At 36.3% G+C, this 18,039-nt stretch overlaps 3 protein-coding genes across 3 annotated transcripts in view; 2 read left to right on the top strand and 1 right to left on the bottom strand.

Annotated features, from left to right (window-relative positions):
• LOC129740318 (autophagy-related protein 16-1) overlaps nucleotides 1-18,039 on the bottom strand; it is a 355,598-nt gene that overhangs the window by 15,154 nt on the left and 322,405 nt on the right. The window lies entirely within an intron of this gene.
• The window catches only part of LOC129740317 (uncharacterized), a 459,755-nt gene that overhangs the window by 132,853 nt on the left and 308,863 nt on the right, over nucleotides 1-18,039 (top strand). The gene's annotated exons all lie outside the window — the stretch shown is intronic.
• LOC129740319 (uncharacterized) lies at nucleotides 3,102-3,892 on the top strand. Its single transcript, XM_055731958.1, has 2 exons — nucleotides 3,102-3,190; nucleotides 3,259-3,892. The coding sequence occupies exons 1-2, from the start codon at nucleotides 3,151-3,153 to the stop codon at nucleotides 3,786-3,788; spliced, it is 570 nt and encodes a 189-aa protein (XP_055587933.1). The 5' UTR covers nucleotides 3,102-3,150; the 3' UTR covers nucleotides 3,789-3,892.

Here is an 18,039-nt window from a genome sequence, read left to right as displayed (position 1 = left end):
TGGCCCATCGACTTTTTCATATTTTTCGAAATTATTAGATAAATCTTTCAGGGTTTATTTAGTCCAAAATTTTAATATGTAAACAAAAATATTATTTTAAGTTTGTTTTTCTTCCATTTTAAATTGTGAATTAACAAAATTTTCTAAAATGATTTTTTAAATTAAATTTGTTAATAATTGATGTTATGGGAGATAAGGGCATCACGAACACCCAGGGCATAATAAGCACTCCTTTTTTCTACAAAAGTACGTATTTTCTTAAACAAATTTTCAGAAATATTAGATTATAACCAGCAAGGTTCTCGAGTGATGAACATATTATAATTGTTGAGTACCATCAAATAAGCTTTTATGACCTTTAAATCATCTTGATCTGAAATGTACGCACTGCAACATGATTTACACATTGTTTCTCAATTTTCGGCATCTTAAAATTTTTTATTTTTCTTTTTTATCAATTTTAAAACGCGTTTTTACCTAAATTTGTTAACCTGGGGCCAACAGAGCACAATTAATCATGGCACGATGAGCATTTTCTGCCGTATAATCTAGCAGCGAATTCATCTCGATGAAGTCAACCGAATAATAGAGGTACAGCTTGACTTGTTTCATATGTCGATTTGACCTATTGGTAAGGTGTCGGAGAGGTAATCAGTAGACTAGAGTTCGATTCCTGTTCGAGGGGATTTTTTTCACATACCATTCATGATTGATTTTTTTGATTGTTACATTATGATTGTTACATTATACGGCTAGTAGCATCATCCGTCAAACAAAACACCAGAAACATAATGCATGAGCATGTGTTAATTCTTTGAATTCTACAAACAGGCCTAGATCATTTTGTTATTGCTTTGTTTGATGAATCTACACCTCACCGTGTAGTGCAAAATGCATCTATCATGAATGATACATGAAAAAAAACCAATTTGACCAGGAATCGAACACGAGTCTACTGATTACCTCTCCGACACCTTACTTATAGGCCAAATCGTCAGATGAAACAAATCAAGCTGTAGCTCTATTATTCAGTTGACTTCATCGAGTCAAATTCGCTGCTAGATTCCCCGGCAGAAACCGCTAACTTATCATGTACCCTAGATTTTGTTTTTTTTTCTTTCTTTTATTTTCTGGGTTTTTGCTCTAACCTAGAAAAGATATTATATTCTATACGAAAAAAAAATTTTCAACATGTATTTTTCAATTTAATGAAATTATTAAAAGCCTTATAGAGCAAAGACAGGTATTTGCTTAGCACTTTTCAATAGATTAAGATCTTTTAATTTGAAATGCTTATAACTTTTTTCATGCATTACTTAGATTCTTTTCACGCTAAAAAAAATGAAGCTTAAAAATAAGCAAGACCAATAGTTAAAGACAATCTTCATTTCAAACATATTTGATTTTAGTGGTCCGTTACCACTGGCTTGGGACAGGAGGTGACCACCAAACTTTTTTTGAAACTGTTCGATACACGTTTCAGTCTTATGAATAAGATTAATTGAATTGAATTGAATTTCTCAAACCCAGGGGTCTAAAAATCTTCGTTTTAGTTCAAAACTTATGCATGATTTTTGCAGAATTCTTAAGTAACGTTTACATGAGTAAACGTCCCCCCCCCCCAGATCCATGGAACAGAGTTAAACCTTTTTTTATAAATAAGAAATTCAATGAACCAGAAAAACACTTCTTACCTCTTTGATGATATTGAAATCCAAACCAAACAATGGTTTTTTACTTATAACATTAAATAAATAAAAAAACATTTTATTTACATGATATTTTTGGAACCAAAAATTTGGTTTAATCAGTCAGTTTATGCTCGATGCCTTTTTCTTTGTGCACACAGGAAATATTTGAAATATTTAAAATTTTTGGATTTGTTCTTATGACTTATATTATGAATCTTTTTGTCTATCTAAGCAATTTTTATCTAAAATCTTTGGAAAAAAGGAATTTATGTGTCACATCTACTAATTGGTTTTCAAGAATAATTCAAACGTACATTTTATTTGATAAAAATTTAGAGAAATTGCATCGAAACATGCGTATAAAACTTTGAATTATTCACTCATCAATTTATTTAAAAATCAAAAGAAAGAAATTGTTTCAATTTCTTCAACTACCTCTAATCTTTAATTTTTCTTCTGAAAATATCAGGTGAACCTTCAAAAATGTTCATAACAAAAAGTAGTCTGGACAATATCACATTCAAATATCAATTAAAAATGCTCGCAGATGACGCAACACATTTTGTAGGGCTAAAATTAAAAAAAAAAATGGATTGATCTCACCGAAATTTTCCAATGGAAGCTTTGCATGATCATTTTAAGCTTGCAGAATTTCCCATCGCTCCGTCCAATTTCAATAACATGCTCCAGCTGATTTCTGAACACTTCTTTATTATACTTATTCTAAGATAGACACTTAACATTGTTTAAATAGGCGTCCAAGTGAATTTTAAAAATTAAAATTTCCTCGCAAAACAAAACTTTTGGGAAAAAAATCACAGGAGCACAATTTTTTCCAAACTTCCAGACTTCCACACGACTACTCCCAGAATTTTCAGGCTGAATTTATATGCAAAAATTTCTTCTCCCATACAAATGTCCAAACCATATTGAAACGCGTTGAGCTAACTCAGTAATGAACTAAATAATCTCAAATTTTACACTGATGCTTAGTAACCCAAAAGTCATCGAAAAAACATATGGGAGCAAAAAGTATGTTTTACAGCGGTTTAGTGCGCATTGACCTCAGAGATGTCAACTGTTTTTCAAAAAAGTCTTGAAGATTTCGGAAAAAAAATTTCTAGAAAAGTCTGTACAGTTTTTTCCCCTTTCCTCGAAATCGACAGAACGAATTTTTCTGAAGCAATTATTTCAATCTCTGATGTGAATTTTAAATTCTCGCCCTATTTAAGCTATGATTTGAAACATCCAGTTCAACAAGCACTATCATATCACCGTTATCGACCTGCTAGCACGTGCTGCCACTTGATGAACATGTGCAAGCTAGAAAATTTTAAGAGTCTATCAACAATGTAATAGTCCCTAGCGAATATAAACCTACTGATTAGAGTAAATTGGATTTAGTATCAAGTCCCAAGTTCAAACAATCTGTACGTGAACAGCAAGTGAAAATTCTAGAATGTTTACGGTTACAATCTTCGTTTGTGCCTTCCTGGCCAGTGAGTAGCTTTGTAGAATATTTCCATTTTGAATTCTAAATATCCCGGATACCTACACCACGTTTTAGGTTCGTCCATTGCCCAATCGCCCGGCGAAGTGAAATGTTTAACCTGTTACGACAAGCTAGATTGTGTAAGCGATCCAATAAGGGTTCTAACTTGCGATGAGGAGCAAGTGGCAAAAAATCATAGACTGATAGGCTTTACCAATTCGAACTCGGACGGTGCCGATCCGAAAGGTCCCTACATTTGCTACGATTATGAAACGATGGACCAGGTAGATCCTGAAAATGACGTCAAGTATTTAGCCGGAAAGGGATGCACCACCGTTGCGGTGGCAGCCAATTTCTGCCAAGGCTGGATTCCCCAGCTCGATGTTGTGCGCTGTAGAACCTGTCTGACCGCAGACGGATGTTCCAGTTTGGATGCTTCGACGACAACGGCTTCGACGGCTGAACCCTCTTCGAGCACCGGTAAAACTACTCCAGCAGGAGGAACTACCGCTAACACCGGAAGCTCATCAAATCGGAACGGGCCTTGGGTGGTTCCACTTTTGCTGTCCAGCGTTTTATTGATTTTTCTCAAAGAGAGTCGATAACCCACTGAGGATGCTAGCAAGCAGCTAGTGAAATACTAGTATTTGGGTCTTTTAAATACCTTGGCTGAATTCGAATGAATCATCGACCACTTTGAAATCACTCAAAGAGGGCTTCTTTGGGAATGTTTTGGAATCTGAAGAAACATAAACTGATCAAATTCTTCCCCTGTTGGAATTAATTTATTTTATCTCACAATCCCCAGTAGTACTTCAAGGTGGCAAGAGTTTTTTTTCATTGGAGTTTGAGTAAGAAGATAATAGTGGCTGTGACTGTGATAAATTGTAAAATGATGTTGAACATTCAAAAAACACATTTCCATGCTAAATAGTGTTAGATAGTGCTTGATTAGTGTTATCGAGTTTAGGAAAAATTGTATGGGAGCCCCTCTCCCCCTTTCAATTTCCTCACTAGAAGGAGATAGGGAAACTAAATGACTTCCTTACCCAAATACCTTCCCATGCCATATTTGGTTCCATTTGCTTGGTAGAATCCCGAGTTATGCGAAAAAATAGTAGATATGAGGGACCGTCCCTCAAAATAATTAAAGAATCATTTCCCAGCCGAAGTACCCTACCATGCCAAATTTGGTTCCATGTGCTCGATTAGACTTTTCGTTATGGAAACACATTTCTTTTGTATGGAAGAGCCCCTCCCATACATGAACGCTTATCATAAAATGAAGCTCTTATTGGAAACGTTTCGGTTGATGAATGAAGATTTAAAAATGAACAGTAATAGACTAAGTTATTGATAAAAGCAGGGGACCAGAGGATTATCATCGTCTAATTTCAGGGTTTTTTTTATTTTCCCTTGTGAAATTTCAAATTTTCCACATGATTATTTTATCGAAGGTTCACCTAGTAGTTGGACCGTAGTAGGATAAATTCCTTCAAAAAGAAAGAAAAAATATTTTTTTTATTTTGGTACTTTGACCATGGAATGTGGGCACTGAAATTTAAAAACGGATATCTGGTTCTGCGTCGAGTTTATCGGGTCCAGATAAGATTGTTCAGTTCAAATTATCTGATTGTATTTTCAATCTTTTCATAATCATTTTAACATGTAAAATTTTAGTTTTGAGACCGTTTTTTTTAACTTAGAAATGGTTTTATTTAGGCAAATGACAAACAGAGTCCGATTTTTTAAAAAACAATAATTTAAACTTAAACCTGAATTTCGTATCTGAATTCACCACCTGCTCGATTTTTTTTTCAAAATATCTGGAATTGAATCCAGAATATGAATCTTCTTTATGATTCGAAATCATCTTGCCCATAAATTCGAACATTTCAATAAGAGCACATTGAAGAATAAATGTACAGGGTGTTCAATAAGTTCGAATACAAATTAAAATAAAGATAATGTCAAATCAACTGAACAGAATAATTTTTTATACTCAAATGGAAAGGTAATTTAATAATGGCTAATCACACATTTTGTTTTGAAAATTTTTTACTTTAAACCAACTATATGAGCTCCTGCGATTTGTCAAGCCCACCGTACGCGGCAAGCTCCTCTATTGTTGAAATTTTGTTCCACAGAAGAATGCTGACAATTTTTATATAGAGTCAAAATAGGTTTCCTGTATTTGTTTAATTTTTGACAACATGTAAGATATAATTAACCAATCCAAGAGAGTTATTTTTTAAGGGCAAGGCATTTTCATTTTGAGCCAAAATTTCCAAAAACCTGTATTATTCTGTGTAAAATGGCCTATACAAATAAACACTTTATTCAAAATTAGCAAAAAAAATCCATTAATTACCAATGTAAACTTATAGAAAGTTACCCAAGCACATATTCAATGGTTTTCATTTATTTATGATGTGGAAAATTTCTATCCTCCATCAAGTTGATTGGCTTTTTGATAAAAATCAGCTAGCACGTAGCTATTTTTTCGACATTTCACACATAATACGAAAAAAAAAAGATTTTATATGAGACAAGTTTACACAGCGAAAAAAATTGTAAAATTACATCGAAAACGTGCATATAACCTGAGTTGCAAATGGTACCAAATATGACATCATTTTGATGTAGACAAGTGAATATTAGTAGACAAATTCGAGCTCGAAAATGATGTACCGAAACTTTTGATGAAATCGTAAGCCGTTTTCAGTTTACGATATTATTTGGAATTTTCAAACTGATCTTACTTTTTTGAGATGTGTTGAAGTTTTTTTACGTGTGGATATACGGATAAGGTGACTAAATCAGAATAAAACAGTAATTCATTTTTCGTAAAATTTATTCAAAAGCTTGATGATCACTTAATACTTTATCTTTGATTTATTTATTTATATTTCTCTGTAATAGTAATTTTTTGAATTTTCTGTCCAAGCTTGTCCGCGTAGCGTAGAAAAGTCTTACCTTTTCTGGCTATCCTATTACGGAACACATTTTCAAACAATTAAGAAGAAATGCACTCATAACAACCAAATCCAGACAATCTTGCGGCACAGAAACTGCTTAATTTAAAAAAATCTACCGGTCTTTCCGCACAATTCCCGACTCAAGCATTAAGATTAAACCATCACCACCCCCCAAACCCCCCCCCCACCCCACGAGGTTCCAAAACAAAAAACAAGCGAGGTATTCTACAATGAAATCTCGGCCACCCTGGTCGAAGCGAAATTTTCAAAATTTTATATTAAATATCTGGGCCAATCCGTTTAAAACCGGGCAATTCGACAACCTTATCATAGAAATTCAAGTCTGAATAATCAATTTTAAATTAAACCCATTTTGGAGGTTCTGGCTCCATATTCCTATAAGCAAAATTGTATTTCTACATATTTTCGTATTCCTGATTTTGTATCAAGTTTAGTATTCTTGATTTTCATTTCGAGTAATCATAAGAAATTAGGAATGAAAAGCCGCTTTGAAATCCTTGCTCGAATTCGGTTTTACATTTCATATCAAATTTCAATCAGGTTTTTCGAAAATCAAATGCATTTTCAATATTTGATAATAGTTTTCCGAATATAGAAAAAGAAGAAATTTATTTTATATTCAAATTCGAAGTTATTAAACTTTATTCTAACATAAAATTTAAACACTTAGAAGCTTTAACTAAGTGGCGATCTAAAATTGAAAACCAAATTCTGATTCATCATTCGAAATTCACATTTTAAATCAGATTCACAAAACAGATTAAAAATAAATAATTGAAATAATGAATAAAGATTAAACCAGCACTACAGAATTTAAGTTATAGATTCATGAATGAGGGCTCTAAGATTTGGCTCATGAAATTCGGATCTGGAATTAAGATTCGGAAATCGTATATTTTGTACATATCAGAAATCGCATAGAAAATCGGAAAGAGATTCAAAGTTCAATTTTTGAATTCAGGTTCAGGATTCAGATTTAAAATTCAGAAAAATATTTAGCTGAAGAAGGCGAAATACATTACGCCAAAACGTCGGATGAAATAGGAAAACGCTGTTTTTCTTGAATAATTTGACTGAAAGCCAAAAGTTTTCCAAATATTTAGCTTGTGAAAGAGTTTTTCAACATAAAATTGTTGAGAAATTTATGAGAACATAAAGATAAAAATTTGCTTGTCAATTCAATTTCCAGATTTCAAAGTTTTTAATCAGAAAAGATTGTACACACAATTCAGTTGAAAATCACAAATATAAAGTAGAATTGAGTTGATTTTCTAAGTTCTGATTCGTGCAAAATATGCCAAATTATATTTTACAAAAATCATCCACGGGATTTTTAGTATAGAATTGACTCTTTATGAAAACTATTTCCTGTTTAAGAAACATGTACCTTATCTTCACCTAAAAAATCTGCACAATTTTTTTTTATTTTTTCGGTGTATTGTTTAACATCATTAATGTTGCAGCTATTTTAAAGCCAAATTTCAAACTAAAATCATCAGTTCAAGTTTGCATTAAGCAAATTTGATTCGAAAATTTTTTATCTCTTACTGTTTTTTTTTTGGAAAATTTTATTTATTTTCATCAAAAGTTAGAATCTTGGAATTTGCAAAAGAGTTTCGAAGATTGGGCTTGTTTGATTTGAGTATGGAATAAGTGTTTTTTAAAGAAATTAAAGGCTACCCTAAAAAGAACTTATTTTACGCTTAAATCAATTAACTTTGATCTACCAGACATTAAACATATTTAAACACTTTAACCATCGATGAAGGCAAATTTCATATTTTGTTTCTGAAGGTTTCATTAAAACAAATTTAGCTCACCCTTTAGGCTAAGGACCACTTTTCTGAAGTAACATTTTTAAGGTTTTTATAATGAAATTTTACCATCCTAGTGGTATTCGTGTCTTCTCTCTCTTAAGGGGGGGGTAGGGTCTAACACTTTCAAAAAATCGATTTTTTTATTTTTTTTATTTTCTTATTGTAAAACATTTCAAGAATGTTGTGTCAAATTTTCAAGTCAATTGAAGCAAAACTGTAGAAGTTATAGGCCTTTATCTCCTCCTATTTAATACTGCAAGAATGCAAGAGCAGAAACTTCAAACGCGTTTTTCTCGAAAGCACATTTTTAAAGTCCGTGGACATCGTCATTTGAAAACTACTTATCCGATTCTTTTCAAATTTGGAACATATTTTCTACATATAAAATACCAGACCCCAACGTTTTTCTTTTTTGATTTTTTTACTTTGGAGAGATTTTAGAGGTGAAAAATGGCGGATTTTTCCGTGAAAAATCGTAGTTTTTACTTCAAACAGCCACAAAAATTTCATAAAAATATTTTTAAGTTAAATAAAAACGTTGGGGTCCAGAAAAACATCTATTAAAAATATTTTGCTCTGATTTTTTGACTTCAGAAGATTCTGTGCTGAGATACAGTGTCCACCGCAAATCCTGTTTTCTAAATGGCATCCTCGAAAATGCTCCGTCACCGGCTCATTTTCAATATTTTTCTACGAAAAAGTTACTAAATGTTCTTTTAACAATGCTTTGTATAATGCAAAAAATTTGAATACATTTGTTTGAACGACAGCTCTAGAAAAAAATCGTGAAAATGGTGTTTTTTTATACCCGTTAGACCCTACCCCCCCCTTAAGTTACAATTTTATACGAAAACTATTAATGAGTACTTTAAAATGAATAATCAAATAGTTACAAACCTAATTTGTTTTATTTATTTTTATGTGTGTGTTGTTAGACAAAATATCATAGATAAAAATCGTTGTTTCACTCAGAAGGCAAATAAAATCCAACAAACATCTAAAATATGGGTAACTGACAGAAAGAATTCAGAAAGTAAAATGAACTGCGATTTTCGTTACTGAGACATGTGTATATTCACATCTTGGTTGCTGAGGTCTCCATATTTGTCGGGAGACTTAAAACATTGTCTAGTTTTAAATGTTAACATATGTTAAAAAAAAATCTCAGCAACCAAAATCGCAGTTCAAGTTGCCTTGTGTAGACAAAGCCTTAGTCCTAGAATTGGACACCAGACACCGGACAGCTGCTATTTAAGTGCAGTAAATCATAACTTGGAAACTTAACGTAACAACGAACATTGTTGTTATGCAAGACGTTTGAATGTAATGATAATTAAGAGATGTTTTTTTCTTTATTTTACCTGTTCTGTACAGAGTATAGTAACTGATATGGTTCGAAAAAAAAAATGAAAATTTAAGGGGTTTTTCCTCATATTTTTCTTATTTTTTCGAATTCGGTTTTGTCCAGAAGATTTTGATATTCTCACCTCGCAAAAAGTGGGAGAGCTCCTTCACTGCTTACTCTAGGGGGCCACCTTAACTTTTTTAAGACAAAAACTAATCTATATATTATTTCACGGGGGCACTTTAGTTTTTATATTTCAAGTTTTCATCCAAATCTTCTAGTTTTGATTTCTTTTCATGGATTTGTAGTAGTATGATTAAAGTAATGTTAAAACTTTTTTTTCCCTCGGGGGGCTCCCTGAGCCGGGAGGAGGGGGCGGGGCAATTGCCCCTTTTGCCCCCCCTTTAATCCGGCCTTGTCAATAACCATAGAAACGAAACATTATCAACACACTTCCACGTACTTAAAAATTCCAATTGAATTAGAAATAGACCCGAAAGACCTGGAGGGTTACAATATCTCTAATGAATAATGATAATAAAAATAATAATAATGGTTTTGCTTACTACATATTACTGAACGATGATTAACCCCATCGAAATATTTTTGGACGGTCGCCATGGAAGAAAAAGAGTTTTTTAATTTTTTTTTTAAGAAAAAGCGGCCCTCCATGCCGAATGCACTAGCCAAACAAACTTCGATTTTGCTAGTTGATTTTCATAATTTGATCGAATCTACTTTCAAATTTTATTTTAACCGTGGACTATCCAGTACAGCGGAACATAAAATATCAATGTAGGATTTTATCTACACATCGACAGGCATCTAAATGTGTACCATCCGTTCAGAATTCTAGTCACATTTCAATCGATAAGATATGTTACATAAACATCATTTCCTCGAACAAATGACGCAACTAATATGAATTTAATGTTTTCTATTTTCCTTGCAGGTAAGTCGGCGAGGAACGCAATTCGAGTTAATCGATAAGAGAACAGAGGAAAAACAACCACGATCCCTACACTTGTGGACCACTAGGTCATCCTGAATCCCGCTACCTTGACCACAAAACGTCATTAGCTAGCGATCTACTACGGGTAGGTACGCAGACAGGCCTGGCCCGATCGATGCATCTCCGGCCGATAGAAGTTCCAATCACAGATGAAAGTATGTAGGCAAGCAGGAAGAAAAAAATCCGGTTGTACCATCATGACACAATTCGATGGTTATCTCTCTATCTGGTTGCTTCAGCACCACAAGTCTTCCCCCGGAATCTTCATCGGATGCTATCGTGCAGCAACAGCAGCAGCTCTGATTGGAAATATCAACTGAGTTGTAGCGCCCCGTGGCACAATCTCAGCACCCCGCGATAGCGATAGCAGATTTCGCAGATCCGCTATTTTATGCATGCAACGTTTGTTTCTCCGTAGGGGCATGCTTGCAATTTTGACACCAAACTTCCAACCATCGACAGGGATCGATTAACATAAACGACACACGGACCCGGGATTCGTCCGGATTCTCTTCCCAGCAGCCTCCCCACTTTGACATGAATAAATATCTCCGGGAGATACATATTTTGCAGGTCGCCCACCCCCCGTCTCTGATCAAGTCGCTTTGGCACTCAACTAGATTAACAACAATGCGACAGGTGCTTCTCTCTTTCAATCATTGATGTTGCTGCAAATTCCTGAGGATGGGAGTAGTTTTCCTAGGTTTGGGATCGGTTTGGTTCCGAGTTTGGTGCGGAACAACTCGATTCGATCGATCTGGCCAAAACTTGGTTAGCCGCTCTTTTTGGAAAGTGGAATCATGAGATGTGTTAAAATTCATATAAAATTTAATATATTTGTCAAAATGACTTTTTGTTAACATTTGTTGAGGTAATTTGCGCTTGGGGCAATTTAATGTTCCAAATTTGGTCAATTTTTGACGGTCGCCATGGGAGAGAAAAGCTTCCAGAATACAGCATTCAGACACACTTCAATATCGTTGGGTGATTTTTTCCCATTTTTTGCAATCATAATTTGAACATAACCTCAAAAATGTTTGTTATTGAGACTGGTTATTTCTAGACGCTAAATATTCCATTCCAGGATTACTTCGTATGACGAATCAATCAGGCGACGAAATGTCACGTTACAAACGCACAAACCCAACCAAAGAGCACGACATTAACACCATCACAACAATTGGACAACCAAATTCCCTAATTTTTTTTTCTTAATCCGTAAATTCCAAGAACGGAACTCGCGTGTCTTTACCGAGTTCAAAATATCTCCCAGTGTCGCAAATTTCGCTTGGCGAAATGTGTGTCAACGATACCAGCGAGACATTCATGTGCAAGGGATGAAGACGCGACACCACGACAAACGGGTACTCACGCGCGCCATCGTGTTTCGCATAATAATCGCATTAGCAGGGCGCAAAGCAAAAAATATATGGTAAGGCGTCACCATCACTTTCTTCGACGAGGTTTCCGCCGTCAGCTGCCATGGCAAACGCGGGAGGCGTTCTTAACTTACTTAGCTCCAAGGTTCGTAGGAACCAGTCAGGAACCGGTGTCCGGATCGGGTACCAGTGTTATGAAAAGTTTACATCCTTAAGTACACGTGTCAGCCCCAAGTTATTTGGGTTAATCCCCTAACGTTTAGGCTAAACGTGACAACGAAGAAGAATGTTCGTACAGCTTATATTCTGTAATACGATCTGTCAGTTGATTTTCCTCACTTTGAGAAGACACTTTTTGAATAACTTTCCTATTCCGCAAGCAAAAATTTCAGTCTCGTCATAACTTTCAGCATGCTATTTTTTAAATTAATTTTTTGAGAGGGAAAATCCGAAAAAAAAATTCTAAGCATTTCTAAATTTCCAATAAGCAACAATATGATCTGTTTTTTTACGCAAATAGAGGAATATTCTCCTGAACTATTGATTTTTTGAGCGAAAACTGCCCATAAGCTTCTGTACAGACTGATTTGCGCGAATTGGCATGGGACTAAAAAGTTTCAATCGGTCTCGTGTGAGGACAATTTGACGAATTTATCTCTTTTGATACGATTTGCACTTTATTGGATTAGGACCAAGCCATCGAGTCCTCTGAGTAGTGAACTGATGCCAAATCAGGCCAAAACAGAAATTGGTGATCAGGCTTGCGGATCATGGGCAGCAGGCGATGATTCAGGCACTCTCAGACGAAAACAGCTGTATTCATTGAGTCAGTGGTCACAAATGGATCGGAATGCATGCCCCACTTACATTTTGCTAGCTAAACTATTGACTGTTTTTCTCATTTTTCGGTTAAAATTGATGTCCTCTGTCTTGTCAATACTTAGACCCTGCGTTTTGTAATCAATTTTGCAATAGGTTTCGTCGTCGATAATAACGCACACCGATTATCCAGGGAAGCAGCTTGTTTTAGACCCCACTTCGACTTCTTCTGTTTCTTATATATCCTTGGACTCAACGTTCGGAGATCCCGTTTTTGGCCACATCCTGAACTGAGGCAGTTTTCTTACTGGCGTAAGCACACATGACTTTCCGGTCCAAAGTTTTGTCCACCGTACTCGGTTTTCACCCGGATTTTTTTGCCCACGAAGCTGCTTTTCTCGCCATACTCCCGAATCGAAATTCAGACCGTTAAAAAGCTTACTTCTCCGTTTTCTTTTATTTAAGCTTTTTTCACTTTTTAGATTAAAAAAAAAACATTGCTATCGTCATTACTGACATTATTCATCACCAAAAAATTCAAAATATAGTCAAAAAATTCAAAATATAGTCAAAAATATTTTGAATTTTTTGTATATCATTTTTATTGCTGTTTTATTCACTTCTAGCACTTTTTTTTTCTTGAGTTTTCATATTTCTGTTATTATTGTCATATTTGAATCCTCTGTCATTTTAAGTAATTTTTAAGTCATTTTTTGCATTTTGCTGATTTATTCAAATTTGTAGGTACTTAATGCGATTCTCATTATTTTTGTGATCGACGGTATATTTTATCAACATGTAAATATAGCTCTATGTTGAGATTTCACAAATTAAGTGCAAAAGCCCATTAGAAATATATATATTTCCGAAAACCATCGATTTTGGCGTATGTGCTAAAATCGAGTGGAGCCTGTATTTCTGGTTATTTTTGTTTTTTTTTTTTTTGTTTTCTGAAAGTAGCTCTCATGCAGTTATACCCCTTTGGATCCAAGGGTCTCAAATGTCTTTATTAAAGAGATCTAACTACCTTAGAATGATAATTCTAGAAGAATGAAAGGTTCAAATCTCTTCAATTTCAAGCTAGAAACGAAAATATTTAAAAAAAAATCTGATGTCAATACTTAGTTTTATACATTTGAGGCCTTCAGAGCCAAATATATACGTATGAGTATATGTAAGTGCAAAAATGATCGATTTGGAGTTAATCATGCTATACGATTCTTAAAATTTCTATACTACTATAAAAAAAAAACTATACTGGTTTTTTTTCAGATTTTTAGAATTTTATTTACATTAGTGACATTCGAAAAAAAACTACAAATTTTCGAAAAATAGTCGAACACAGCAATTTTAAAGCGCGTTATTTCGGAATCAACTGTTATGCACTTATTGCCCTTTGGCTCCAAGAACCTCATTTGATTTTTCATGTAATAATATGAATCATATTTCTAAATATTGACTGAAACTTTTTTTTATGTAAAATGTGGTGGTTTAAAGCTTAACAGTGGTCTAACAATGATTAAAGCTATGCTGATTTGATAATCAAAAAGTAGCTGAAATAATAAACAGAATCAAGTTGAACATCTACTTAATAGAATAATAGTAATAAACCGAGTCGATTTAGGCTCATTTTTGGATTCTATAACCTTGGGGTCTAAAAAGCTTCGTTTTAGTTCAAAAATCATCCATGATTTTTTGCAAAATTTTTAAGTCACTTTTACAGGAGTAAATAAGAACTTTTAGGTTTGTATGGGAAACTTGAATTTATTGTTTTTCAATTCTAAGAGACCCTGTTAAACACCAAACAACTTTTTTTTCCTAATAAGATACGAAGTTACGGTCTTTGGAAAAGTTGTTCAGCGGGAAATTTTCTTTAGAGAATTCATAAATTGGCATGAAAACTACTAGAAGGCTCGGTTCCACAGAAGAAACAAAAATGATGTTGATTTTTCAGTGCAAAATATTCCATTTTTCCATCCAAACCTCAAAGTTCAAATTTACTAATGTAAAAGTTACTTAAAAATTCTGCAAAAAATCATGGATGAGCTTTGAACAAAAACGAAGCTTTTCAGACCCTAGGGTTTGACAAAATTAAACTTAAGAGAATGTTTGAAAATGTTTGAAACTCATTTAAAAAATCATGTTGCAACTCTGCCAACGATTGTAAATATTTTTTTCACATTTTCAAAGGTTAAGTAAATATTAGTATTAGGGAAACATGAGATATCAAAGAAAGAAAGAACATAACCCGTAAATATCATAAATTTCTCAAAACAGCTCATATTCTTCTTTTTTTTTATATCTTATGTCTCTTTTATACTTTCAATCACCTTCGAAAATTGTGATCATTTTCATGTACGAAGATGTACGAAGACGAACACAAAAACATTAGGTTAAATTTTTGTCTCAAAAGCCATTATCTTTTTAGTGAAACCAAACGTCTGAAAGAGTTTAAAATATATGTTAATGTTTAATACATTTCTTTTATTATTCTATTAAAAACGTCTTTCATTTTTGAATAATGTTATTTATTCACGGTGTGTTTCGTAGAAGGAGTTTAAGAAAAAAAATACAGTAACGCTAATTTTTGCATGGGCAGAAAGTAGAGCATTTCCCGGTTCATTTCTACCAAAAATTAAAATATTTGGTCGGAAAATTTTCTATTTGAAATCTTTATACCTACCTACCTACCTAAGGGTCCAGCGCCGATTGACCGGCGCATAGGGCTGAGATAAAAGATCTCCACTGCTGGCGATCCGGAGCCAGCGTCTTCACTTGCTGCCAGCCGAGGTTCTCGTCAACTGTGCGGATTTCAGCGACTAGACTTCGCCGCCACGAGCTTTTGGGCCTGCCTCTTCTTCGATGCCCATCTGGATTCCAGTCAAGCGCTTCTCTGCAAATCTCGTTATCATCTCTTCGCAGCGTGTGCCCAATCCATCTCCACTTACGTTCCCGAATCTCGATTTCTAGCGCCTTTTGATGACACCGGCGATGAAGTTCAACGTTTGAGATCCAGTTGCCAGGCCACCAAGCGCGGATGATGTTCCGCAGGCAGCGATTCACAAAAACTTGCAGTTTTCGCGTCGTCACCGCATATGTGCACCAAGTTTCACACCCGTACAGCAATACGGATTTGACGTTTGAGTTGAAGATTCGGATCTTAGTTCGTAGAGAGATCTGGCGTGACCGCCAGATGTTTCGGAGACTCGCAAACGCAAATCGGGCTTTTCTGATCCGGGTTTCGATGTCCTTCTTGGTACCACCATCAGGCGTAATCTGGCTACCAAGATACTGGAAGCACTCCACTGTCTCAACCTGTTGTCCAGCTACCACGAAATTGGAACGATTTTCTGTATTGATTTCCATCGACTTGGTCTTTCCGACATTGATTTTGAGACCTGCTGCCTTGGAGCTTTCGGTGAGGTCGTCGAGTTTGCTCTGCATGTCTTGTTGTGTTTGGGCGAGCAAAACAATATCGCCTGCCAGGTCAAGGTCGTTCAGTTGCTCCATGGTTGAAGGATTCCACGGCAATCCTCGGTTTGGTCTACAGTCAATCGATCCAGTCAAGATCTCATCCATTACGATGAGAAAAAGCAGCGGTGACAAAATACATCCTTGTCTCACTCCAGCAGTTACCGGGATTGGTTCGGACAAGACACCGTCGTGCAAGACCTTGCACGAAAATGCCTCGTACTGTGCTTCGATGAGATGGACTAGTTTCTCTGGGACCCCTCGTCGTCTAAGAGCAGCCCAGATGTTTTCGTGGTTCAGTCGGTCAAATGCTTTTTCGAAATCAACGAACACCAGCAGAAGAGAGTCCTGGAATTCGTTGATTTGTTCCAGTATGATTCGTAGCGTTGTGATGTGGTCCACACATGATCGTCCGGATCGGAATCCAGCTTGTTGCCTTCGGAGTGTAGCGTCGATTTTCTCCTGGATCCTGTTCAGGATCACTTTGCAGAGTACTTTGAGGGTTGTACAGATCAAAGTTATGCCACGCCAGTTACCGCACTCTGTTAGGTCTCCTTTCTTTGGAACCTTTACGAGGATACCCTGCATCCAGTCGGCCGGGAATGTTGCAGTATCCCAAATGTCAGCGAAAAGACGGTGCAACATTTGTGCTGACAAGGCAGGGTCGGCTTTGAGCATTTCAGCAGGAATGCAATCGATTCCAGGCGCTTTGTTGGATTTCATGTCCTTGATTGCCGCTTCTATTTCAGCCAGCGAGGGCGCTTCCGAGTTGACGCCATTAATGCGACTTACTGTGGGCGCCTCGAGCTGCGGGTTCTGTTGGCCATCGCTATTTGTAACTCGAAAAAGTTGATCAAAATGCTCAGTCCAACGCTTGAGCTGATCTGTTCGATCTGTCAGCAGCTGACCTGCTCTGTTTTTCAGCGGCATTCTTGCATTAGTCCTTGCACTACTAAGGCGGCGAGAAATATCATATAATAATCGGATATCTCCAATGGCGGCGGCTCTTTCTCCCTCTTCGGCTAGGGAGTTTGTCCAGGCTCTCTTGTCTCGTCTACAAGCTCGTTTAACTGCCTTTTCCAGCTCCGCATATCGTAAGCGGGCGGCTGCTTTGGCTGACCCGGTACATGCCTGCTCAATTCCGACTTTCGCCTTTCTCCGATCATCGATCATCCTCCAGGTTTCATCCGACATCCATTCACTTCTTCTTCCACAAACTTTACCGAGAGTACCATGGCTCGTCGTGATAAAGGCATTCTTGATTCCACACCACTGTTCTTCGACTGTTCCGTCTGTCGGCAGCTCCGAGGCTCGGGATTCTAGCTGTTCAACGTATGCCCTTTTCACCTCTGGATTCTCCAACCGGCGGACGTCGTATCGACACCCGACTTTCTCCTCGCGCCGTTTGACACGCGCAACTCTCAGTCGTATCTCGCCAAGGACGAGGTGATGGTCAGATGCAATGTCTGCGCTTCGTTTGTTGCGGACATCAAGAAGGCTCCTTCTCCATTTTCGGCTGATGCAGATGTGGTCAATTTGATTTTCTGTTCGGCCATCTCGGGATACCCAAGTGACCTTATGTGCTGGTCGATGGGGGAAGAGCGATCCACCGATCACCATGTTGTTGTTGCCACAAAATTCTACAAACAGCTCTCCGTTTTCGCTCATCTGTCCTAGGCCATGGCGCCCCATGATGCGCTCAAAGTCCTGATTATCGGAGCCAATCTTTGCGTTGAAGTCGCCTAAGTGGATTTGAATGTCACCCTTCGGAATTCTCTCAACCACGCTGTTCAATTGACTGTAAAACTGCTCTTTCTCCTGCAAATCGGCAACGTCAGTTGGCGCATAACACTGGACCATTGTAAGGTTTCTAACCCGTGTTCTGAATCTGGCTACGATTATTCTTTCGTTTATCGGTTCCCATCTTATCAGGGCCGCATGGGCCTGCGGGCTTAACAGGAAACCAACTCCTCGTTCCCGAGTAGCATGTTCTCCTCGTATGCCAGAGTAAAGC

This window comes from Uranotaenia lowii, chromosome 1 (genome assembly GCF_029784155.1).
Source record: "Uranotaenia lowii strain MFRU-FL chromosome 1, ASM2978415v1, whole genome shotgun sequence".
NCBI classification, from domain to species: domain Eukaryota; kingdom Metazoa; phylum Arthropoda; class Insecta; order Diptera; family Culicidae; genus Uranotaenia; species Uranotaenia lowii.
The sequence above is the reverse complement of the archived record's forward strand: the minus strand, read 5'-3'. Positions and strand labels throughout refer to the sequence as shown.